Source organism: Aquila chrysaetos, chromosome 16 (genome assembly GCF_900496995.4).
Source record: "Aquila chrysaetos chrysaetos chromosome 16, bAquChr1.4, whole genome shotgun sequence".
Taxonomy (NCBI): Eukaryota; Metazoa; Chordata; class Aves; order Accipitriformes; family Accipitridae; genus Aquila; species Aquila chrysaetos.
In genome coordinates, this window is record NC_044019.1 from 20,174,998 (window position 1) to 20,201,460 (window position 26,463).

General features: G+C 36.8%; 1 protein-coding gene across 4 annotated transcripts in view; it reads right to left on the bottom strand.

The window, feature by feature from the left end:
• Positions 1 to 19,301: 19,301 nt before the first annotated feature.
• The window catches only part of SYT9 (synaptotagmin 9), a 73,594-nt gene continuing 66,432 nt past the window's right edge, over positions 19,302 to 26,463 (bottom strand). For 2 of the 4 annotated variants that reach the window (XM_030038166.1, XM_030038165.1), the window contains one exon: positions 21,038 to 25,975. In XM_030038166.1, coding sequence (XP_029894026.1) covers positions 25,886 to 25,975 — 90 coding nt within the window. In that variant the 3' untranslated portion in view covers positions 21,038 to 25,885. Of the gene's footprint in view, positions 19,981 to 21,037; positions 25,976 to 26,463 lie in introns of those variants that run through there. The other 2 variants (XM_030038169.1, XM_030038170.1) reach the window with 2 other exon arrangements.

Genomic DNA, 26,463 nt, shown 5'->3' on the forward strand with positions numbered 1-26,463 from the left:
AAGGCCCTGCAAGGGGACAGTCCTCTTGTGCACCCTCAGAAATGTTCTCAGCTCTTGTGCTGAAATAGTCCCCTCCAGCTAGATTCTGAGCTTTGAGAATTGTAGTCCTTTTACACACCTGACAGTAGGTGGAGTAAGGGACAAGAATTTAACAGATGATATGGCATAAACAAGATGATGGATGGGAGAATTATGTTTGAATGTTAAAAGTTGCACAGAATTTTAGCAGGTGAGTGAATGTGTTCACAGATAGATACGCAGGTGTCAGAAGATCTGAGAAAAGCACATCCCTAACTTTCAAGGTTAGTCTGGCAATGCAGCTTGTTAGTGAGTACCAGTTTAAACTTAGTTTCCATTATTTGCTTCCTCTTATATGACATGTCCTTGTGTACTTACTGAATTTGGGTGCAGGTGACATGGTGTCAGAAATCCCAACTAGATTATTTACACTGCACATCTCAGAATCACAGAATCATTGAGGTTGGAAAGGACCTCTTGAGATCATCTAGTCCAATCTCTATTTTTAAAAAAACAAAGTTACTAAGTTTTACAAATATGAAAGTTGCAAACATTTCCAAAGAATAAAGTCCTTAAGACATGGAATTTACAGACACTTCTACAGAACTCATGTTTTTCCATTGCCCTTTGTTGCATCCTGTTGAACAAGGATTGTGATTCACAGACTGAAAATTAGCAAGCAGCAATTTTTCAGGTAATATTTGAGTCAGTGTAGAACACTTTTATTTTTTTTTTTGCTAGGAGCAGTCTATGTAAAAGAAACATTAATTTGCATGGTTGCAAAATCAGAAAGGTTTGAAAAGAAAAAAGGAGATTTCTCTGCTAACTAGTATTTTTTAATCTAGTGTTAAAAAGTCAAAGCTGAAGGTTTCCCTTCTATAAATTCAATTTAAAATGTCAGAATTAAAACTATTCCACCATAATCATTACTTTTGAACACACAATAATATATATTGGCTGAAAAAATACAGAGAGCACAAATAATTATTTCGGGAGATCACTACATTGCTGAAACTCCAAAAGGTTCAAATTAAAGTGTTTGAAAGCCATCTCGCAGGCTAATTGTGTTTCCTCAAGCCCCAAGGCAACTCATGATGTCTCCATGGCAACTGTTCTTTACTTTTTTATTTAGAAAAGCGTTTATGCTTCATACTTTGCATACTGTTGGGTATAAGGAAAACCTAACATTGGAGAAGTTTGATAGTCAGCAGCTTTTCCTTTTGCAGTATTTCCCCTAGTGCAGATATTACAGTTGTGATTTCTGATTGTAACTAGATTTTTATAATCAAGTGATCATTACATCTTATTTTTGCACTGCAAAATACTTATTTGATAATAAAGAAAATTATGTCATATTTTCTTACAATACTGTAGTGGCAATTCAGCAGATTATTCATTTGTGTGCAATTTTCATGTTAATTTAGCAGAGGTATCACAGCTGTGATAGTGATTGACATCAAAACCAAATCGGAGCATGACGAACCAGATTCTTTTTCATTTTTCAATCCATATCATATGATTGTTACCTGGCTATTTCACTTCCTATAAACTGGCACAGAATTAGGACTAATATACTGAAATTGAAAAGGAAACTCAGTTACTGAGAGTGAATACTAACCTGCAAAATCTCTCTCCCATGTTCAGGCTGGCATATTTGGGAGATGAACACCTAGAGTGTATTTGCCTTCCAAACAAACTTGCTGAATGACTGCAGACAACTCATTTCACCTCTGTAACTCAGTTTCTGCATCTATAGGTGGTATTAATGATTTGTTTTTGCAAAACACTGCAACATCTGCACTTTTGAAAAGAGATGAATTGTAGCTCAAAGCTTTTCACTCTTAGTGAATACTAACCAACCTGCTTTCTGGAAATATTTTGCCATTGTCAGTTCTTGCCCATTAGTGTTTATTTACGCTAATGATACCAAGACTGTGGCTATTTCAGTCACCTGCACAGCTTTTGTAGTTGCAGTCATTCTAGAGAGCTACTCAGCAATTTGAGTTCTGGCTTCCTGCTCATTTTTGTCAACGCAGTATTTTTGCTAGGGCTACCTAATTGGATTTCTTCATATTTGACAAAGGCGTGGTTGGAGAGCTTTTGCCCAGCTGTTAGTACCTGTACTTTTACCTCACAGCTAAAATTTGTGCCAACATAACTCATATGTGACCTTAAAGTGATTGGGAAGGTTTATATCTTCTGTGTGTGGTCTTGTGGAAGGGACTGTAAACTGAATGAAGAGGGATAACTGAGAGTGACTCCTAGTCTTGTAATGGTTCTGGAGCTCATAGCAGGACTCAACTGAATTCAATAATCAGTTTGGGGAAGCAGTGGTAGTGAGACCTGTGAGCAGTTCTGGGCAAACATCTGTCAAGGATGTTTTAGATACGGTTGATTCCCTTGTATAAATAAGGATGAGCAAGAGACCTTTTTGACCTGGTGGGGTCCCCTCTACACCTATTTCTACAGTTTTATGATACTTTTCAGTAAGGTATATATATATAATTTTTTTTTTCCAAATTTTGTGCTTTTGATTTTTCAGATTCTTGCCTAAGTATTTACTGAGAGGTTTTTTTCCTTCAAAGCTTTGAGTTTAAAGTTTGTGTGAGTAAAACTCCACTCTAATGACAGGCTTAAATGTAAGCACTTACTTAGATGCTTTATCGAATTGAAGTCTGTCCTCTCAGTGTCCCATTCTGCCTTCTTCACCCTCTCCCTGAGAAATATGAGACCAGCATGGTGATGACTAATCCTGCTGCTATTGTTGTGGTAGTGTTTAGATGCATGAGTGAGGAATATTTTTAAGAACATTTCCTACTGTTTAAATTAATCTTTAATAAATCATGGAACAGTGAAACTGCTGTGTGACCTTGACTAAAAATAACACACTTCAGATACCTAATATAGAGGAAGCAGTTCCCAAGCAGTTTAGAGAGTATAAATTGTTGGCCCAGAGTAATCATCCGGTAATGATCACATCTATAAAGAATTTGTAATTTGTTTTTATGGAAAATATACAAACAACACCCTTCCCCCAACTGTGTAATAGTAATAATTCATTTATCAATAGGAACTTGATGATAACAAACTGCCAGTCTATATTCTAGCTTGTACTAATAAGAAATTTCAGTCTCCTGTGCTAGTGCTAGAGAAATATAGTGGAAGGCAGAATTAAACATGCATTGTGTATGCCTCAATGCCAGTTGATTACAATACTTCCATTAAAGCAGCTAAACATATTGCTTGTGGTTTTTATTTGCACATATAACATAGTTATAAATGTGTGAAACTGAACACAAACTAGTTGTTAAACAGTTGGCAGGAGAGAAAAGTATTGGCTTAAAACATGTTTATTATAGTCTTTTTTGATTTGTTTTTCTAATAGCAGTAATAAGCAAGAACATGCTATGGAGTGAATGCGTACCATTCATAATGGCACTGCTTTTTCTAAAACCTAGTAGCAGTAGCCTTGGTAGTATTTACTTAATATTTACATTTAATATCACCAAAGACATGAGCTCTAATGTTCTAGGAATATTACAAATATATAATAAACAACAGTCCCTGCTTGAGACTCTCAGGTGATCTACTTAATCTAGTTGTGATTTGTTCATATGCCTTATTTATTACAAATGACATTTCTTATATTTGACATCTCCATCTCTACAGTCTTCCTTTAGATCAGGAGCATTCAGAGCTAAGGCTTCAGCTTTTGCTTTTATCAGAAAAATAAAACATGATCTGCTTTAGGAGCTTTTGAGCCTCATAATGAAGCTCAAAGAGAACAGGGGAATTGCACATTATTTGTCAGATAGGTAATTGTAGAAATCATAATACTAACTATATGCCTCCTAAAGACTGATCTCTGCAGATAGAAAACCTGGTAGGAAAAATCTGGCTGCTTTCTGGTGTGTTCTCAGTGCTCCTATGGCACAAGATAACAACAGAGAAGCTGCCTTCATAATTAATAGTAATATCCATTTCAGATATTTTTAGCAATCCTAATGGATTCTACATCTACAGAAATGCTGGGTTTTGTCCCTTATATTATAGAGGATATTTCCAAAAAGAAAGAAAGAATGAAACTGTATAAAACAGAAAGGAAAATGAAAAGCATTCGAGAATGCATAATACTCTCCTAATAGCAATTTTAACTCCTTTGGCGAAAGTCCAGTCTCAGAAACACAAACATTGACTTCAGTAAGTATTTTGATCGTAGCTCTTACATTGTTTTGAGCCCTCTAGGCTTAATTTGAAATGAATAGAACTTGAATAGTCGGTGGAAATCTCTCTTTCTTAAGTAATATTTGTATCAGATAGGATGTTTCAAATTCAGAATTTAGATACCAATTAAAACATAAACATGAAGGGCACAAGGAGCAATGATCATTGACCAATAATATAAATATAAAATAATTGGATTTGCGTTAGAGATACTGAATAAATGAAAATGATCTTAAATAAGAATATAGCCTCCTTTTTTCCTAAGCAAAAACTTATGTGGAACAAAAACAAACAAACAGTTAATTAGCACTCATTTGGTAATATTCATGGTCTGGACGTCTTTGTATAACTTGCCTAGGGCCCAAGGTGCCCTTAACTGTTGAAAGTCTCAAAGTCAGTTTAAGAAAAAAAACCAAACCAAAACACAAAAACGTTGTGTCAGTAATGTCTACCATAGGTTGGTGTTCTTTTATTTTTTTAAAGAGCTTGAATACAAGCAAAATTCAAAAAGTTTTGCTGTCACAAACATCAAAGTAGTAGATCTCACATGCAGTATCTACCTCATTTTATCGACTAGTGCTATATTGACCCTGTTTATCAGTACAGCACTAAACTTTAGGGCAGTAATTGTGGGAGGTTGTAAAAGATGGAAACAGAGGAAAATGCAGAAAACAGAGGACAAAGCAGTACAATTTCTTTTCTTCATAATTTTATTAGTTTTCCATTCCTTTTGTCCACATACTAAAATGATGAGATAATCTGTATGATTACCATCAATTGACTAATAACCTTAAAATAAAGGGACTTGTTAATGTTAAGTATAAGAGGAAGTTTATGGAAGAAATGTAGTTATGAGGTAACATCGGGATGTTAGCTTGGAAGCAGAACCCCTGCTCGACCTTCAGTTTTATTGCTGCTACCCCATACAATTCACGGGTGCAGAAATACCATGCAACATAGGAATTGCAACCAAAGATAGGGAAGGAGCAGTAGGAATAGATTAACTCATAAGAAAAAAAATCTAGTTTCCATAAAAAGACCTTAATTAAAAAAAAGGGTAGGGAAGGGGGAGGAAAGAAAACACAGAACTCACAGAAACAGATTGCTTTTTATGGCTGTTTTTTTTAGCACTTTTCATGGGTGACAATTACTGTGGAAAAAGAGCTTTTCTAATAACTTTTTTTCCAATATTGAGTATGGTAGAGTGTGTGTGTGACTACAAATATACATAGACACAGGGCTAATATTGAAAGATTTTTAGCATGGCTTCAGTCATTTAGCACATATATCAATTCCCTTTTAAACTATATCTGATCTTGTCTTTTAAAGCTAAATTTCTGTAGAAAGGTAATGGAAAATAACCTGTATTGTTTTTCCATTGGTTACAAACATCATCTGCTAGTTTAAATCTACCGGGGGTTGGTTATTTTGTACTATAGGGGCACATAAAAGCAGATGTGATTATCAGAGAAATAAGCATTCTCTTTGGTAAAGAAACAAGTGTATTCCTTCTGATATGCCTGAGGATGTAATGAAGTATCAGAAGACTCAGTCGATCCCACATTCCTTTGATGGTGTCACATCACCCTGATGTAGGTCAGGGTTTAAGGACCACCACAGAGTCCTCAACGCACGATTCGCACTTTTCACTTCTTCTGAAATGTTCTTCTTTGGTATTGTACGTATATTAATTACAACTGGTAATATTAAGAAAGCATATTCCTCCTGCTCACCAGCATGGGAAGAAGCCACACATACACGAGCATTCACATGCATGCACATGTACTGTGTGTAGTGCAGTTAAATGGAGTAATTAATCAACTCAATTGTATCCAAGAAAGATGGAAAGCATAACATTATTATGGTTTCTTAGCATCAGAGACCATGGAAAGTAAGAAATTTTTCCAGGAGAAACAGACTGAAGACATTTTGGTGCAGGTTCATCTTTAGAACCAATACAGGCTGCAGATGTGATAAACTAATGCAGCATTTCATAAACACCATTTTTAGTTTATTAGGTAGAGATACTTTGCTCCATTTTCATTTCTATATATATTTATATGGCTCAGCTTTTTTGTTTCATTTGTTTTGGAGCCTTTGGAGATCTTTTTTGACAACCCATTGAAGTTGTCAGGATTTTTTCTACATCATTGCCTTTAATTCTAGTCCTGTCTCATTTTTTCCATTGTATTCTCCTCTCTATCTCTCTTGCCGTTGTCTTTTTTTTTTCTTTCCAGCTCTTTTGCTGCTTTACTTTCTGATTCATTATTTGAAGTGAAATTTTTCTCCATATGATGAAGAATCACAGGCAGAGTTTACATGATATTTGCTTTCTTCAAATACAGACATTTATTCCAAATTGTGGGCAGGAGCCTCTGAGTAATGTGGTTTAAGAGTATCTGTTGAATCCCTGGAGTTTCAGCAGAACATTGATTACTACTCTGATGTTGTTGTTCAAAGTTGAAAAGACTGCCATCAATGTAGAAAAGAAAAGATAAGCGGTAAGACCATTCTGAAATTGATATAAGGAGAAAGCACTCTGGGACAAAACAAAATCCCTTAATAGCAAAGCCTTGTAAAAATAAACAAGGCTTAAAGCTGGGGGTGTATTTATTATGGCATGTGTTGCATAAGCTCAACACTTAGATATTTTTTACTCGTGATCTCTTGAATAACTGGGAAATATATAAAATAAATACTGTTTATATATAATATAGACAGACAGATAGATAGATGTAAAATGTTTTGAGCAACAGGAGGTGTTTAAAATCATGCCCCTGAATTTGTTGCACTCAGATGGGACAAGATTTTCAGAAGTGATGAGTAACCTTGAGTGTCTACATTCTTGTGTTGTAAAGGGACTTGTGCTAAGCCCTTGTTGCAAATTATATTTATCTCTTCCCGTAAGTATATTCCCAGCTGGGCACCAAAAATGGAAGCACACTGAATCAGCAAAAACTGTTCATTTTGCTTTGAAAGGAATTCTGATAGAGAAAATTCTCAGCCTCCTCACCTGGGGTCTTCTGATGCAGAAAGGTCAAGAAGATAAGGGGTTTTATAAGGAGAGAACCAGACTAGTAAGAAGAATCATTACCAGTATTAAGTACCGCTCCTTCAGTGGTGTCCATGGACTGGCTTGGCAAGATATGGGCAAAATGTTTCCATTTAATAATATGTTATCAGTGGGATAAATAGACAAGAAGGTTCTGCAGTATAGTCTTCATATGATTGCAGTGTAACTCGTCGAAAACGCAAGTGAGTTAATTGTAGAATGACTGCTTAATAATAACAGAGCTGTTTTCATTAGATTACATGGTAAGTCACATTTGCTAATTCGTGAATGATAAGCCCTTGGGAAAGTTATTAATTTGTTGTTGAACACTGTCATTCCAGACTCTGATGGGCTGAGGCAACAGAATATAGATGTTGAATGGCTAAAAATGTGAGGTGGCAGGAATTGCCTGTGGTTCATGATGGGTCTGACAGACTATTAATACTTTCCTTTGCTACCATCCAGTCATTCTACTTCTATTCTGGCATCTGTGAGTGCAACATATCCCTCCAAAAAGGATGGCTTGCACACTACCAAGTTAGTAATACCAACTTAATAATATCCTTAAACAAGGATTTAGGTTTTTAATACTGAACAAAAAGAAGCACTGCAGTCTTTTGTTAATGTCCTAGCTCTGTCTGCCCTATATGTTCAGGTCCTTGTATTTTATGTATAAAAATAAATGAACAGATATGCACCATGTTAAGCAAATTGTTGACTTGGTATTTTATAAACTGAAGCGTATATTAAACTAGGTATTCTTTTTCCTCACTGCAGTCAATGGTAATATTCCCAGTAGTGTAAGTGAGTGCAAGAATAGGCCAGAAAGCTGGTTTTTCTTGAATTAAATGAGGGTACACTAGATTACTCTTTCAAGAAGTTGGAGCCTATTTAAAACAATTGTGGGCATTTTTTTTGTTTGTTTGCTTCTTTGGTTTTTTTTTATGAGAGCGCAACATGCAGTCATTGTTTGCATGAAAAGGGCACTAAAACGACTGAAATGTTTTAATGAGTCACTGAGGGACTGTATTAATGCCTTCATCTGGTAGATTATATGCAAAATGAAGGACGATATCATTCAAACTCAGTGCTCTGAAACAGAATGTAAATCTCTAACAGGGACTGTTAACTGCAATTAGGAAACAGCAACAGTTGTTTGAAAGACAGAGACTCCATGTTAGTCTGGACTAAAGGCCTTCTAGCAAAGATAATGGAAAGCTTCCTTCAGAAACTACATGGAGTCAGTAGCACTTTGTGGTTTTTCAGTTTCTCAGTGGGTGGCCAGAAGGTCTCCAAAAAGCTAAGTATGAAAGAAGAGCTCTAATTTTGCCATTTCAAAGGACTTGCCGTTTCAAAGTTATGACTGCGACAAGGTTACAGCACAGCCTGAGAGCACCACGGAATCCACTGTGAGAGCTCCACACTCACGGGATAGTTAAAACTATGCAAACAGAAAAGCTGAAGTTTATTAGACAGTCACAAATTCAAAAATCATAGATCATGTGAAGATCACATGAAAATCACTTGAAGTCTAGAATTAACTAATATGGATGGGTTAATTTACTCTCTCTTTTCTGAACACTCAGATTTCTTTAGATACCTTCTCAGAAACTAAGTGAAAGCTGAAATCCCCATTCAGTGTCTTGGTTCTACCTTGATTTCAAGGAAAAATGCTCAACATGCAACACTGATGAAAAAATTGCGATGTTTTGTGTCACTAATGATCAGAGTGGATTTAAAGGCATGAAGTAGACATTTGGATGGAATTTAGGTGCCTAAATCCAAAGCTGCATTTTTGACTATTTTTGCTCTATTAAGATATTTATGTGAGGTTTGCAAAAACATTAGATCTGTGAGATAACAAGGTTTTAAGTGACTTGTCAAAATTACATGTGGAGAATCAGTGGCTGAAGACCTGGATATCTAGTTGTATTTTATACGAAGAAAAATGAATAAAATACAGAAACAGCTTGGACCCGATAATGGACCAGAACATGGGCTTGACTCTTCCATTTAACAGACAGAACCTTGACTGTCATTTTTTTTATTCTTTCACTTTTTCAGCCACTCCATTTCACTCCATTTCTTCCCTGCAAATTTCAGAAAAATGGACGTTATCACCACACTCTCCTCACATAACCTGTTATTATGTTATAGTCTAACCTATTACCATTAGTTAGTGGCTTTGTAATCTTTTGGGAGGTGGCAGCTGGTAGGTTTGAAACCCCCAGCTAACAAAGGACTTGTAGATCCTATATACAATTTTTATGTCTCTACTATCTACTACAATTATAAAAGAGCAAGACCATTGATTCAGATCAGAAGTTCACATTTTCTTTACAGCATTTGGTTATAGCTAGTTAATATCTACCATTATTACAAAATCTACTTTATGCCTGGCTGGTTTGACTCACCTTCAATTAGCATCCCATTGTGAAGTGTGCATCATCTTAAGTCCAAAGAGGCTGTTTTCATGAAACATCGAAAGTGACCATTCATTACAACACCCTTCATAACTGTCAAATGTTGTATTTGTCATTTGATGCCAAATGACTGCATATGCTGAAAAGAGGCAAATAGCTATGCAATGATATGTTAAAAGATCTGAAGCAGAAGAAATTGTTGTTACTTCAGAAAAATTACAAGCTATGGCACATTTTACTATTTCTTTTTAACTGTAACTTAGCTTGAATATTTTCACATTAATTACTGAAGTCATATTTAATTGACTGCACACTGGCAGAGCTTGTTCAAAAATTAAGAGCTAATTTAGGAAATAATATTAAATAACAAAAATTCTGTAATAAAACATTTTGGGTTTTTTTATAAGTTTACAAGTATTTTAATGATTTCTACTATTACTGTCCTTTGACATAGCCAGTAATTTGGTTGATCACACCTGTAAAAAATTTTGAAGTTTATAATTTCTTAAATAATGTTTATTATGTGTTGTAAATGTTCCCTTTTCAAATGCTTTTTGAAATGTAATGGCGGCTTATTTACAATTGGGAACACATAATGGTGCGTTATTAAAAATCTGTCTCCATTTTCTCTGAATTAGTTTCAGGAGTAATTTAGATTAATAAAGCAAAAATAACATTTTTTTGATTAATTATAGAATAAACTGTCACCCAGCTACTGTAGCCCTTGCCATTTACACAGCTTGCTATATTTCACAGGTGAAAATATTTATCCCTGATTTACAGAGAGGGAAGTTAAGGCATGGGTTGATGACTTATAGACTTGCAGAAACCAGCATCATAAATGAAGGAATAAAAGCCTGTGTTCTTGTTCCATTACTGTCACCCTGTCCACTTCATCATCCGGATAGAAGCAAAAGCATCTAATGAGATTCCAGCTGAAGTTGTGGACAGCAGCTGTGAGGCAGTACTGGGTCTGACCTTAGTATAAATACCTAAGAACTTTTATGGATAGGCTTGAATCTGGAGCTCAACTTAGAGACATATCTAACATCCAGTTTCAGTGATAGGAAATACTAGAAACAGACTCGCAGCTGTGCATCTTGGAAATGACCTCTCATTGATCTTCATTTCCATGGTTATGTTTAAGGCTTAGAGCTTCAAACACATTCATATGAACTTGTATGAATGTTCACATTTGTATGAATGAGCCATGCAAAATTCATCCTATAAAGGTGTTATTCTCAGGGACCTTTTCTGATGCAGTAGGCAGGAACAAGGGCAACATTACTTCTTGCTGAGAAGATAAAGAAAACTGGTTGATCCTTTGAAATACATTTTGCTAGAGAAGACATGATTAGTGGGACAGATTTGGGATAAATTCTATGAGTCTGTAGGAGAAATACTCTTCTAATGGAAAATACGCATACCCAGGGAAAACCTAAGTATGTGCAGCCAAAGGAGTTACAGGGAGGCAGAGGAAGGAGGAAATTACCTGTAAAAGGATGAATGAAGTAAGATTATTTTGGAGATGAGAAACAGACCTACATGGTACTTTTCTTAGTATTTTCCAGGATATGTCCTGTGTTTTTTAATTTTATTGGCTTAAAGGAAATTAATTTAGCTTTTATTTCCAGAATAGAAATCATGGCACAGAAAAGGAATGCCCAGAGTAGGTAGTGTCAGGGACTGAAGGCATAATACTCATATATCAGATTGCATTCATTTGTCTAAAGTCATGCTGGAATTCATTCATCCGGTTCAGCAAACCCCAAATCTTTGTCTTTCAGAGATGTAGTGCAAGGCGTTTTCCAGAGACACGGTGATTAACATGAGGATGCATGATGGAAAAAGGTCACCTTTATTGGTTTGGTTTGTTCAGTATCCTCTACATAATCAGTAATGATGTCCATCACTCATGACACCAAGGACTTGAAAATGGATTTATGACTGATGTAATTAAAAAAGATAACATTAAAGAGAATTTGTTTATAGGATTACCTAGCAAATAAAGGTTGTGGTTAATAGTTAAAAATCAACCAAAGGAAATACTGCAAAGCCCCGAGGTGTCTGTATTTCTGGTACTTACTGGAAATGGGGCATTACTTTGTGTCCCTGCTGTTGTTGTGCCTAGTGCATTCTGCCAGAATGCTAGTCCCCTTCAGTGATGCCACATGTATATATGTTGTGGGAGCACTCAGATGCTTCCGATTTGAAAGACCAAAAATGTTACTGCTATTATTACTTTTATCATCAATAGCCAATCCTAGAAGAATTAATCACAGTTTGGAAAAAAATGACTGGAGAAGAAACCTGTTGATGTTCTGAGTGCCCAGCTTTGGACTCTTCACAGTGGGTTCCTAGTCAGTGATCTTTGTCTGAATGTGCAGGAGATCCTGAAGTAAACAGAACTGTAACAAGCCAAAACTTTCTATTTGTAGATCTAGAGGAAAAATAAAAGAAAAAGAAAACAAAACACCCATGCACAGCACAAGTGATGGATATACTTTTTTAAAAAAAAACCACAAACCACAACCATAATCCCAGCCACTGTATCAGCTTTTGGGTGAGTATCTCAGAGTGACTCAAATTAAAAGGACTAGGCATCTCACATCCGTGGTTCATGAGTATTAATGGCGACTGATGGTGCAGGCCGATATGCACACATTCTTGTCCCCTGAAAAATGATCCAGAGTTAGGTGGTTCTTGGCCATACCATAGAAGTTAAAATTGCAGTCTAAGTCCTTTCTCCGTGTGCATGTAAGTAGCCAGTGTCTCTTCCTATTTGTGTTATCCAAACCTCACTCTCTCACTCACTTTCCAGTTGTTTGGTGCATTGCTTCTTCAACTATTGCTCTGAAAAGAAGTTAGGCATTTTTGTAATGCCTAACATGGTAGGCCTCTCAGAATTACCAGAACATAAGCACTGAATAATAATAATGATCATGTGAAGTTAGAAATAGTCCTGAAGCTTTTTGATCTCTTACTAAATGAGGACACAGCTGTAAATGAAATTGTCAGTTCTTTTTAGCATGGGCCAGGCTACACATAGTAAGTGAGCGTTAGTTTACTGCTGCTTTTAGAAGCAAATCTATGACTGATTTCTGTTCAGATTTCTGTTGTTGAGAGGTGTGTTTGTCAAGTATCTAGGCAGATCGCTGGAGAACGTTTGATGTAAGTAGTAAAATGGATCAGATTAACATTTCTGCAAAGATAAATATGTACTCCCTGGTTTCTGTTGAAGTAGCTTTGTAACAATAAAGCAGTTTTGCCAGCTGACAGACAACAGAAATTTAGTGACTTCAACAATGCTATCTTTTATAATTATTCTTCTCCCTTAGTGGTACAATATAGGTTAGGTAGCTGAAAATCCAGACCAGTTGGCCGGCTGACTTCCCAGGCTCACTTTCTCATGCTGTTGAAAAGTAAACAAAGTAGCTAGATTTATCTTGAGCGAATTAATAAAATGTTGGCATAGTTGAAATTTTTTGTCAGGTTTCTTGCTACAATCTAATTGCAGGAAAATTGGAGTCAGTAGAATGACACTACGGGAATTTGGATAATAGTTACCTTTCTAGATACCTTCCTTGGCCATCAGTAACGGGATGAAGAATTCTTTACATTGGAGAAAAAGAAGTCTTTGTGTCAGAGATGATCTGTATTTAAGACATTGTGGCATAAGGGAAAAAATTGGGAAAAAAAGGTCTCACAGCTTTCCCAGCAGCTTCAAGGCAGTGAAAATGGTGTGAAGGCTTTAAAGGCCCATCAGAGAACAATAAATGCCTCCTCCACCTGCTCTAGTCTTGTGGTTCTTTCCACAAGTTCCCCAAAAGGGAACACTGAGTTCTCCGCTGACTCCCTGCAGAGCATCCCTGGCATTATGCTGGTTTTGAGCTCTCGCATTTGGCATAGAAATTGTGTCAATAGGTGGAAGAAGATCAGCGAAAGACCAAGCATATTTTTTAGGTTCTTCAGATATATACCAGTCCTTTGCATTTGTCTGACACACAGCCCTCGGCACCACAAAGATGATGTATGTTTCTGCTACGGTTCTGCTGTCCTGTTACTTTTGTAAGCATATCAGAATGAAGAATTGGGCTCAAAAATTTTATTGAGTGTCAGATGTCTGTGGCTAGTTGCAGGAAAAAAAGATTGACATTAGTGAAAGTAGAAACTGGGAAATCTGCACAAAATTCTGGAGTAAAAAAGCTATGCTGCCAGACTGATGTTGTGATGGCAGATGCAGCTGGGATTTGTGTGGTGCCCTACAAAACTCAGCACTGCCCATAAGTTTGAGCTGAATTGGCCTTTATCCCACCTAACTGCAGTGGATAAACAATACTTGATTTTACCCCTCAGTTAGCAACTTGGCAATTGTGTGTCCTTTCATTGAGAAAAGAGATTAAAGGCTCTGCTTACAGCCCTGATCTCCATAGAAGAAGTATGTTTTTCTTTAGTCATTCAATAAATGTGGTAATTTTTCACTTGGAAACAAATTTTTGTAGGTTCAGGAATTTGGGAATCTGTGAAATTTTATTTATGAGCAGGATTAGATGGTAATGATTTAATTGATGGTTGAGCATGCAGACTAACTATGCATACAAGATCTTTTTGATAATTATATCTTTTCACGGAGCTACAGGTTTTTGTAATTTAGGTCTCAGATAGTAATTACAAACCAGATGCTATTTTAGGCACAGTCTGCAGCACACCCATGGTACTTATTTTGAAATTCAAAACAAACACAAAACCACTGTTGGAGCACTTAAGGCAGAAAGATGAATTAAAGTCACTTAAGGTAATGTGGCATCATGCATAGATACATGAATTGGTATGAGAGTACTATATATATTATTATAATAATCTCTACCTGGGTTCACTGTCATGGAGCATGCAGTGGTTTTGGTGGAATTATTTCTTTTAAGTTTTGTGTTGAATCTTCTGGGTCAAAACCCTCAGGTTTCATTTGCAGACTGTGTTGCATAAAAATCACTGTGTATCAGTATTTGGGGGCTTGGAAGAGTCAGGGTGAATTGTTTCCCGATAAAAATTGAGGCTTGTTAACACACTGTGAAAGCCATTCCTGTAATACTATGTTAGGAGAGTCTGTGTAAGAGACATAATGCAGTTTAGAAACAAGATAATGTCCTACTCTACCTCTGCTCCCCATGCTCCTGCCATATTCAAAGCAGACTGCATTCCCTGGAATAACGAAGGGTAATCAGTTGTCTGTTAGACTGCTTCCTCATTTGTTGAGGCAGCAGGAAGGCTATGGTATATCAGGCTGGGAATTCGCCAAAGAGAAAGGAGGGGTTCCTGGCTGAAGGCAGTAACTTGGGTGCTCTGTGCCTGCTTTTCCCAAAGAGTTCCTATACAATGCTAAGCAAGTCATTGATGTTGCAAATTTCACGATTTATCATGTCTTGTATTGTGTCTGTGTCCAGAGTGCTTTCCTTAGAGGGAGGATATAGAATTCTTAGCATAGCATCTGGGCTTGTTCAGAACTCTATTTTGAGGAAATATCGTGCTCCAAGATGCTTATTATTACAAACCCACACCCTTAAATTTTGAATTGGCACCTGAAAGAATATGTTAATATTATTTTCTCTGTGTTCCTGCACTCTGTATATAAAATGGAGATGATATACCAAGGTACTTTCATCCTTCCTTTGTAGCAGCTCATTTATACCTAGTGCTTTGAGTGCAGGACAAGTAAAGTGAAATCTGTGTTCTGGAGAGCCATGTAGGAGAATTCTCTCAGAATGTGCTATAGAAAATTGTTATGAACTTAAAAGGCAGATTGTTTTTATGCTGTTGAGGCTGATCATAGAGTCAGCTCATGTGGGATTGCCTTTAAATTTCTTTCCTTCTATTGGCTTATTCTACATGGGAAAGAATTGAGGAGAAGCTAATCCAACATGCCAGCCACTAAGGAGATAGGAAGATGTTCTTCCACTCCTATATCCTGCTTGATTGTCATCTGCTGCTCTGAATGATGTAGAAAGAAACTACCAAGATGCATTTTTTCTTTATAGTAATACATTTCTATCTGTAAAACAAAGGACTAAATGACAGGAGATGTGAGCAAAGGTCTGAAACTATATTTATATTCCAACAGGAAACCTATTTAGGAGAGAAGGGCAACGGTCGTTGTAAGCTGGTTTGCTGTTTCTCATTAAATACAGGAGCTATAGTTTTGTCAGTCTTCCTGACTTGGGGTTCCCTGGTTCTGTTTTCCATGGCTTACTATGTACCCAAATATTTCTCTGATGTACATATGGGGTGTTCTTTTTGTATGGCATATGAGCATGCATATTGCTGTTTCCATGCATGTTTTCAAGAAGTTATTCAGGATATACCTAAAACGATGTGTAATGCAGTCTTGACAGCAGAACAGAAAATGAGCTAATTCTTTTATTTCTATGAGTAACTAGCAATCATTAGTACTAACTGCATGATTTTTTGCATTCCTCACACATTGAAGAGCTCTGACTCGTCTTACACCCTGAAATGGGCTTTTTACTCAAGCATCCCAAACAAATAATGATTTAGAGATTTCAGGCTTTTTTTGCTTTTTCTCATGTTATTACCCTTTTTGAAACAGTTCATAGAAGGTGCAGGATGTGGCAAAGGGGAAAGGAAATTAATATAGAGCAGTAGTCCAAATCTCCTTTCTTTAGAGGTCCTTTCTCTTAAGGACAGTAACATTAGAAGTTTGCCATGCCTTTGGTTTAAATAAAACTTCTAGAAGGTATTTCTCAATTAATTGTTATTTGGGCAGTTGTATAGTGTAAGTATTATGTCAGTTCACCTGAATCCTGTGGTAACACCTTTACTAAACACAGCTCACTCACCTGTCCATTTGCTCTCTGTGCTCCTGAACATTACTTTGGACAAGTGTCAGAATGCTCTGACATTTCAGGCAATGTTATGGCCTGAAACATTTTATTAATGTACTTTTTCAGACTCCACATGTATTGACAAATGTTTGATGTCTTTAGGAACAGACACGAGTAGCTATTGATTTTGTGATTTGCTGTCACCTTGGATTTTGCAACATTCATCAGAAGTGGTTCGGGCCTGGCTGTTACTATTAACTCATTACATTTCCATCTGGCAATTTATCCTACCATGTTCTGACATTCTATAGCAGCCCTTCTGTCCCTACACTTTTGGTCTGTTACCTGAAGACAAAATACACATCTTTCTAATGAAAATGTTATTGCTGTGGGTAACAGCAGATGAAACATGAGTAAAGGTTGAAACACCTCATTACCAGCCTTGTCTGTTGGACCTGGTCTCACTGGGAAAACTGCAGGAGAAATCAACGTGCTCAGGAAAGTTTTCTTATATATGAAGAATGAGAATGATTGAAGCCATCTGTCTAGTAAAAATCACCAAGGGAAAGATGATGAGGGAAAGGTTTTGAGGAAAGAATAGGAGAAGAAGAAAAGGGAGATATCAGAAGTAAAAAAAAAAAAATTAAAAACAGTAGACAATTAAAATGAAAATCTATTAGGCAGATATCTAGATGCAACTTAGATGTTATTTCTACTTGCAATGGAATTTCCAAGACAAAGCATCTTAGATCTTGTCTGAAAAGCTCCAGACATTTTGAAGGTTTTGCTGAAATGTGCTGTTCTGCCTGAACAGGGTGAGACCGGAGAGGGGAGTGGGAGAGAATGGCACTCCAGTTCTCAGACAGATTGGAGGAAATGAAAAAGCGATTCAGCAGAGCCCCACACGCAAACCTAAAGATGCTCCTGATGAAAGGAAGGAATTGTTTTTTTGAGTGAGGTCAACCTATTATTTGGCAGTGTTTGGAAGAATGAATTTTCATTTAAAGTGGATTTAAAATAAGAGGAGGAGGAAATAGTTTCCTGTCCTTTCTCACAGGGAGGAGATTCAGCTCCGATGTAATACTGAGAATTACTCCTTCTGTTTCAATCCACTTTAACTTTCGAAGTCGTTCAAGTAGTACAGAAAGAGAAGTCTTGGGACATTTACAAACAACTGGATAAAGGTGCAAGAAATTAATTTGGGAAAATACGACAGAAAACCTTAGCTCCTGCTACCAATAACAAGAAAACCATCCATAGCAGTAAAATGTTTGTTCACAATTACTGCTGCTGGAACTGTGTGGTACTGAACAGAGTATAATCATCATCCCAGGTGTATGGTAGGTTTCTGCAGTCTTTGATGCATAGTACCACTTTAGGGAGTCTTTTACCATTTACGATGGCCTAAACTTATTTATTGACCAAAAATGTACTTATGTTTCTAACTGGTGCAGCCATAAGACTTACAGGTGTTTCCAGTTCCTGTAGCTCCCAAATTCCTTTTCCATTAGATTTAAAAGATTTATTTATTTGTAAGATTTTAGTAATGAAATTCAAAATGAAGCAGAATATCTTGAAAAAGTTATTTGAACTTCACAGTTATGTATGTTGTTGCATGATCTGCCTAAGCTAGAAGCTGGCGAGATTCCTCAAGGGTAACTGAGGTGAGGGGACCAGGGCCACACTTAGCAAAGACTTTTTGAATACTTCATGTTCTTTTCCTGAAATGTGGTATGTATTAAAACACTTTGAACTGAAAGTAAAGTGCCATCATATGTGGACAGCTGAGGTTTTGAAGTGAGGAAATACCAGCAGTATTATCAAAAGATTGTTTTCTGGAAAAAGGAAGAGATATTTCTACTAGAACAGTAAATATTTGGAATTGAGTATCACTAAGATACAAGAGCTGATTGATGAGTTTGGCAATGTTTTTTAAGCTAATTTATGTGATTATTCATCAAATATTATTTAGTGATTTATTTTTTTATTTTATGTAGTGAACTATCACTTTTTTTTTTTTTTTAAAAAAAGCTAAGGTCATTCAAAAGTTCCAAAACTGTTGCATTTTTAAAAGATGGTTTTTAAAATTCGATTTCATTTTTTGGAGTCCTAATGTAGCTGAACTCTATTAATCTATTGTTTTAAGAATGCTTTTCTGTCAGTTACCAAGATATAAATGATATGGTTATAGTAACATTCTAGAAACAGAATTCTGGCTGCTAAACTGGCTTATTGACATTTTTTACACTTCTAAATGATTTTTTAATTTTAAAGTTGCTTTGGTGAGGCTCTTTGGACCAGACTGTCTGTTCAGGCACATCTAACGTTATGGAACATTTACAGATTTTCCTACTTGTGCTTCTATTGGAACATAGATTCACTGAATGTTATTTGCAAGTTATTAAGTGGTTTAAGGCCATGACCTTTTGGATGATGTGGTGGACCAGACTGAAATGTGTGGTTAATTAATTTGGAAATGATAAATGCATAAGTATAGCCAGCGAATTATTTGATGCTGTTTAAATGGCAATATTAGAATACTGATCAGGGTGATAAAAACAGTGGCCTGAAATAGACTTTGTTCTTGTCACTACTAAGGGACAATTTTGGCTCTCAGTTCTGAGTGTTGGAACCTCCTATTTGCACAACCCATGCAAGGGAAGAATTCAACCCCGATCAATCTACTGATTTCTGTTTCAAGGCAGAGAGGTATTTTTTTATTTTGCTTAGAATTTACACCACAAGCCTTATAAAAATTTGCATCTTGCTTATATTTGAAATCTCTGTTAGGGCCCACCATGACAAATTTCAGTGACAATATTGTCAGACATGAATGGAATTAGTTTGAGGTACAAGACACTATGTGATTTCCTTCCCTGGAAAGGTTACTTTTGGAGTCACGAAGTTTGCCAACTTGATCATGTCTTTAGATGCAGAGGTTTGTCCCTGTTCTGCGTCTCTGCTACTTTCTGAGTTACTGATTTCTTAGACAGCCCATGTCTTCGGCTCTTCAGGGACATCACTTTGCACTCGCGCTCCTGTTCCGTCACTTTAGGCGCTTTTTAGACTTTGTTGCATGTCCTCACCAGGATTCCCCCTGTGAAAAGTCATAGTCAGCTGCTAGTAAAGCTTGTTATTAATAAGGTATCTCCCTTAATTTTCATCTCACTGGATATTAGCTGTGCAGGATCACTAGGCTTTTCAGGTTTAACCTTATGTGGGATGTTTTATTTCCTATTGATTAGGCTTTTTCAGTGAGGATTCTCAACCTTTGGCTTCTCATTTTCAGTTCGTTAACAGGCTGTTGCAATCAGTCTTTCAGCTGTCCCAGTCTTAATGGAGTTTTGTTTCAAGTCTGTAGGCTACTTATAAAGACTTAAATGATGATTCTGCTGGAAAAGTGTCTTGAAAGGAGAGATGTGTGGGCCTGTTTTGACAGAGCAAAAGGCAGAGAGGGATAATTAGCACTACATTCATTGCCAGGGACAAAATGCCTATACATGTGTCCTTTGTTAATCTTCCATCTCTCTTGTTATCCTAGCACACCAGCTGTCTGAAGCACCATTTACAGGTACCTGTATGTAATGCAGAAAAACAGGAGTCTATGCAGGCCTAAAGGTGTTACCATTATTGAGGATAATATCAACTACAGGCCTGTTCTCATTTGTTTTCCATGTGTCCATGATATCAAATAGTCCCAAGAAGAGAACAGAACTATATTCAATTCTTTCTTAGTTGAATAAAATTATTGTTTTCTGCCACATTTTGTACATCAGCAGCCCTTTATTAATGCAATATGTGCAAGTAGGCTAGATCTTCCAAATGCGAAGAGACTGAGCTTATCCCTAAAGAGACAGAGAAACTCTTACTTAATTAGATGTCATGCACAACCCTTGCTGATGGATATATAATTTCAGTTGATGTGAAAGAAAGACAAGAAAAAGGACAAGAGTATCGCCTTCTTAGGTGTAGTTTGTGTGGTCATACCGGATACATCTGTGCTCTTTTTTCCATTTGTTTCTGGGCTCCGTCAGGGGACCCCTGGGAATTTCCCTGAGCTACATGTCAGGTGTTGACAGGAGGATTGCTAATTTTGCTAGCCTGCCATGCTAAATACTAATTTTGATAATTTAACACACTGTCACTTGGTAGAAGCACTTCTGTAGCTTCTTTATTTTCTTCTTAATATTAGGTATAGATGAGATTCATGTTTGATATCCCTCAAAATCTTTCTGTAATAATGATTGTGGCCATGAGGTGAAACAAGAGGATGTTTCAGTACCCAAACCCCCAAATTATGTTTGAGTACTGTAAAGTAACTGTCATTTTAACAGCTTTGTCTCTCTGGTCTCATTTATTTTATCAAAACACAACATCTACGGAGAAAAATTGAGTTAAAACATTTCCAAAGTGTTTGCTGGCTTTCTGAATAATGAATTGAACTTTAATATATTAATACAAAATAGTAATAAATTACAATTGCACAGTTTCTTACAGAGTTTTTATTAAGATCAAAACTTATTTGTTCAGACTAGATTTATATAAATAAATCACAGTACATTTTTACTTGTGTTTAGAAGATTGTAATACGTATTATAAAATTAAGAAATTTTTTGTCCCTCAAACCATCACTGCAAAAGGAATCATGCATTATTTCTACTAAACAAACAAAATGCCCACCTAATTGAGAGAGCCTTGATACAGGTATGGCTCTACTCTCCAAAATTAGACATGAAACATAGAGATACCAGGACTATTTATTGAACAAGAAATAATAAAGTATAGTACAATGTTCATGTGTTATTAGAAACAAAAGTATACCAAAACAACACACCTCTCTTCACGCACCTTTGCAATGGGTATTAAAAATGACAGCTGGCCAGCATGCAACTGAATAAAACATTCCAGTTTTACAATGTCTACATTTGAGCAAAAGAAGGAGGAACTAAAAAACCCAGACAAAACAAACAAACAAACAAACAAGCAGCTCAGATGCTTACACATCCTCATGTCATCTTCCCCTCTGTGCCATGTGTGCTCTGGTCGGGCAGCAGTTGAGGTATGTCCTGATGATACCTTTTCTGAATAGTGCCCATCACTGCCGTCTGGATTAGTGCTCTTTACGGACCTTCAAGGAGATGGAGGTCCTTTCAGAGAACTGCAGGACCCTGGAGAATTTCCAGCTGTAGTTCCTTGCCCAACCCACTGTACCAGAAATTAACTGTAAACGCAGCTCTTGAAACTACTCAGCCTTGAATGTGCAGTGCCCTTACAAGATAATTCACACCTTGCATAGCTTGGTTCACATATTCTAAGGCTGTCACTTCAGAACAGAATTATGGTTGCAAGCAAGGCCTTGCACTAATTATAGCAAGATTCAAGGTGATGCTGTTACAAAGTCTGTCCTGCTGCCATTTTTTTCAGCACAGAGGGCTTCTATTAAATTCTACATTATTGTGGATTACTTTCTTTACATGCTTTTTTCTTTCTAGATAAGAAAGCCATTGTTTTCTCACTTGATACTGAGATGTAATCATTTGACAATGCACTGTTCTAAAGGGAAGAAAGCATATAATTGAAGACACTTCAGATTGAGTCCCCTAGTCTGTTTTTTCACTTCTTTCTGTTCAAACAAAATGCATTAACAGTAAAGTAATTTCAGATAGATTTCTAACTGGGTCAAACAGACTTTTCAGCTGCATTTCCAGTCCTCTTTCTCCCTTCCTTTGTTTTTTTCTCCCTTGTTTGTTACTTTTAAACTAAAAGAGAATTTGCAGCTATTTTTTTTCAATGGCAAATAGGTCCCCTCAGTGCTTGAATGTTGCCAAGTGATAAACATGTAAATATGTCTCTTGTACCTCTGACTTTGCGTGCTCATGTTAATATAGCCACATGCCATGTTTGGTCTTTAAAAACACAGAAATGAAACCAAACCAAATCAAAAAAACAAAGAGCAAAACCAACAAACACCACCACCCCACCCCCCCCAACAACAGCTATCCCCTGAAGCCAAGAAGGGTAAACTAAAATAACCTCTTATTTTTTACTCTTTTGCATTGCCCTTTCCTGTTGTCTCACTTTGAATTGAACCAGCAGTTTCCCTACTGGTAGTTAAATTGGACCTCTATATAACAAGTTTCTCATATGTACTGCTTTGATGTTTTATGGATCTGCTGGCATAGAAAGCTGAAGTGCGCATTGACTGGTAGGAACAGTTTGAGCACTGGGGCTTTTATGCCACATGTTTGCTTTCTGTTCTGACAGTGCCTGCTTCCCCACATTGAGATGCATGTGTGTTTGTCCACTGCCAGGATTATTTACAGGGAAAAAGGAAACAAAAGAGAACAGAAATGCTTTTAATATCTTGTGATTTCAGTGGAAACAGATAAAGAAATATTTGAGTGCTCAACTGCAGAAGGGTTGTGCTGTGAGTATTTTGGCATGGGAATATCACATAACTGCCCATTATACTCTGCCTCAGTGTCAGCAGCTTGGAAGGCTTTCCCATTGACACACTTCTTTTTCATAAAACAACATCTGAAATGGTGGCTTGTTACGGAATACTAAAAGTAACAGTTTAATAGCACATTGTTAATGAGTGAAGTGGGATTAAAATCTTGCTGAGATGCATTTCTAAGGGATTTCCTTTTCTATTTTAGAATTATGATACTTGTCATACAGCGTAATTATGTATTCTCAGGAAATAAGAAAACAAATGAGGGTTGCAGCTTTGAAATTATTCCTGTAAGCCTTCTACTAATTTACCTCTGAGAATCATATTTCAGAAAAGAAAGGCTGAACAGTATTGGGATCATATTTTTCCCTGGGTCCTCAGGTGATTTTGTAGCAGTATATCCTCTGTTCCTTCCAGTGTGCTGTTCTATTATTGTACTACAGTCCAAAGAGAGCAGCAGTCTACTGGCCCACCAGAACCATAACATGAAAATATTTCAGGTCTAGGGAATAGCATTGGTTAAGTGAAATATAAAGGTGATGAGTGAAGCATCCAAATACAGAAAATAGCTATCATTCCATATATGCTCTGCAATGATAAGGCAGGTATTTGTAAAAGTCATATAGTAATGCCACAGCCTGAATAACCATTTGCAAGTCATGAATCAGCAAGAATTAGGAGAATTTAATTAAAAATTAGCTTTTCTTCCTCATCCCTAAGCCTTTGAGGTGTGCTGGATTCCACTTTAAATGCTCACTGAACAGAGTTTTCTTTTATTTTCTCTTTTTTTTTTTTTTTTAATAGAGCTGTGTTCAAAATCATTCTCTTGATGCCAGACCCTTGAGCAATAAATAAACTGAGTATGGTAATAAAATAAAAAAACCACTGGCAATTATAATGATACTACTTTTCAGTTGATGCCCCTTTGAGTTGCTAGAGACAAATCTTAGAAAGGCTTCTGCGCTCTTTCATGGACACAAAATGAGCCTTCTGCATAGGTGTTTTCCTGTTTACAGAAGTTACTGTTGCTATTATCGCAGTGGGAAAGCATGCAGCTGCCTGCTCTGCATTCCAGGCAGGGATGCATGTATAATGATTTGTCCAGGAAACCCAAGAACTCTATTCCAAAGGAAGAGGTCCTCCTTCTTTGCTTATGCCCATCTCCCCATGTGACTCATGGGAGATAAGCCTGGCTAAAGAGTGCAGGATTTTGCTTGAAGTGAGGATCATGCATGAACAGGTACGAACGTTGTACCTATCACTGGCCTGCTGATATAAAACTTCAGTTGAAAGTGTAGTGAAATAGTTTTGCCAGGGCAACCTTATATCTGTATTTTTCTTCTGGAAATGCCCAGTTACCCATCTGAAATTTTGCTTGGGCAAGTTTTGAAGAGTTGTTTAGTTTGCCAAGTGTATCCTTGTAAGTGGTAGCTGTATTCTCCATAGCATGGCATGAGATTTTTGAAAACCACTGTACTTACAGGACTTCTGCTTTATAGCTGCAGCACACATTTACAACAGATCCAAGATTTCCTGCAAGTCCCAAGCTGTGCTTTACCCACTAACAATTCTGATTTTCTGGAATATCCTCAATTGATAGGTTATAAAACTAATTTTGCAGATTTTGGATCAAAATTTCAAATATTTTCTTCAATATTTGTGTCAGCAAAATTGCAAATCCAAAATGCTTGGTGAGCATTCAACATGGACAAGACATGAAGCAATGTGTGTGCACACAAACTTATCTGACGTATATATAAAGACCAGGGCTCCCTATCTGTAAGTACGTAGCAGGCAACTAGATTGTATAAAATACCCATACTTCGAATTTGCATTTTTTGAATAAAAATCCCCATGTAAAAGCTTGAATCAAATTATCTCTAGGAAAGTTTGAAGGAAGAGAGAACTCCATGCATGGCTAAGTAAGTGGCAAAAATTTATCCCAGGGGGCCTTTTTTGGGGGACATAGATATAATGTGAAAGAGTTCAGTGTTTTGATTTTTTTTTTTTTTTAATGGTCAGAATTTGACAGCATTTACAATATACCATCATGTAAAATAGCCCTGTTAATTCTACTACAAATAATAAAGAAAGTCTTCACAGGCACTATATATTTGGAACAGCATTTTAAAATGACATTGTGTGTGTATGTGCACATGCACGCACATGTGTGTGCTTGTTAGTATGATAGAGCATAGCCACCTGTGATATGCTTCCAACTTTTTGCAACAGCATGGACACAACTAAGAAACATTGACTGGAAAATCATCTACAAAGGTTGAGGACTAACAGCCTCCATGTTATACAGATGGTTATCTTCTTTCTAAAAGAACATACTGTCATTATAAATACCATATGTATCTTGTTCTCACCCAACAGAACTTTTTTTCAGTTTTTCAGATTTGAAGGATTTCTGCAAAGAACCATATCAATTTGTTTTCATGTAAGGTGAAAGGAGGCACCAACTGAGATGGAGGATGCAACTTGTCATCAAAAAATAAACATCTGATGACAATAATTCTTGAAAAAAAAAGACTTAGCTATTGATTCACAATACTGCACCTTTTTTACAAATACAAGAACCATATTTGTTGTTGCTTCCCATATTTGTTGGTTTTCATTGCTATCATGTTGCTTGTAAAACCTGGGTTTTTCTAATGAACAGAAATTATGACTTGAATTTGGGTAATGCTTGCGACCATACAAATAATCTATCAGTAGCAAGAGTGTCAGCTGGAGAATTAATGCTACAAGTGGATAACATTACACTACTTGAAACCAATAGCTCTTCACATAGTAGAAGACTGAGGGTCCTATTCAGCAAATATTCAGGTTCCTATGGCTGTGGCCACAGAGGTTCCAGAAGCTCTCGCTGAGTCTAATCCTGATTCAGGAACCAAAATGATATGCTGTGTATATATTTCTCTGCACAGCCTGGATGCGCTGGACACCCTCCCCCACTTGATTCCTGGGAAGGAAAAAAATATGTCTCTGTTTAGCTCAGTGACATGAAAAGCAATCCACAGTAATGAAATCTAAAGAAGTTAGCCAGGCATGTATGAAAAGAACAGGATGCCTGTAGGAAGGCAAGAGCTGTCAAAACCTAATTGTGGGCTCTGGCTGCAATAAAATTTATCAGAGGGAAGACGGGTTGGATATAAGGATGTACACAACTTCTGCTAAGAGACACTTCTCTTATTCTGGGAAATAGTAACCATTACACTACTCCTTACGTGCTTTGTCAAGCCATTCCTATCACTGCTTGGCTACAGCTGAGAGCTGGGTGGTGTGTTTTCTAAACCCAGCTCCCAAATGCCCAGGTAGTCATTTCAAGTATGGCACTTCAGCCAGTAGCTAGCTTGTCACTGAAGGCACAAAAATATAGGCAGAGCTCCCCTACTTTGCTCAATCTTCTTTCATAACATACTTGCATGTTGGCAGCACCCATGCTCTGAA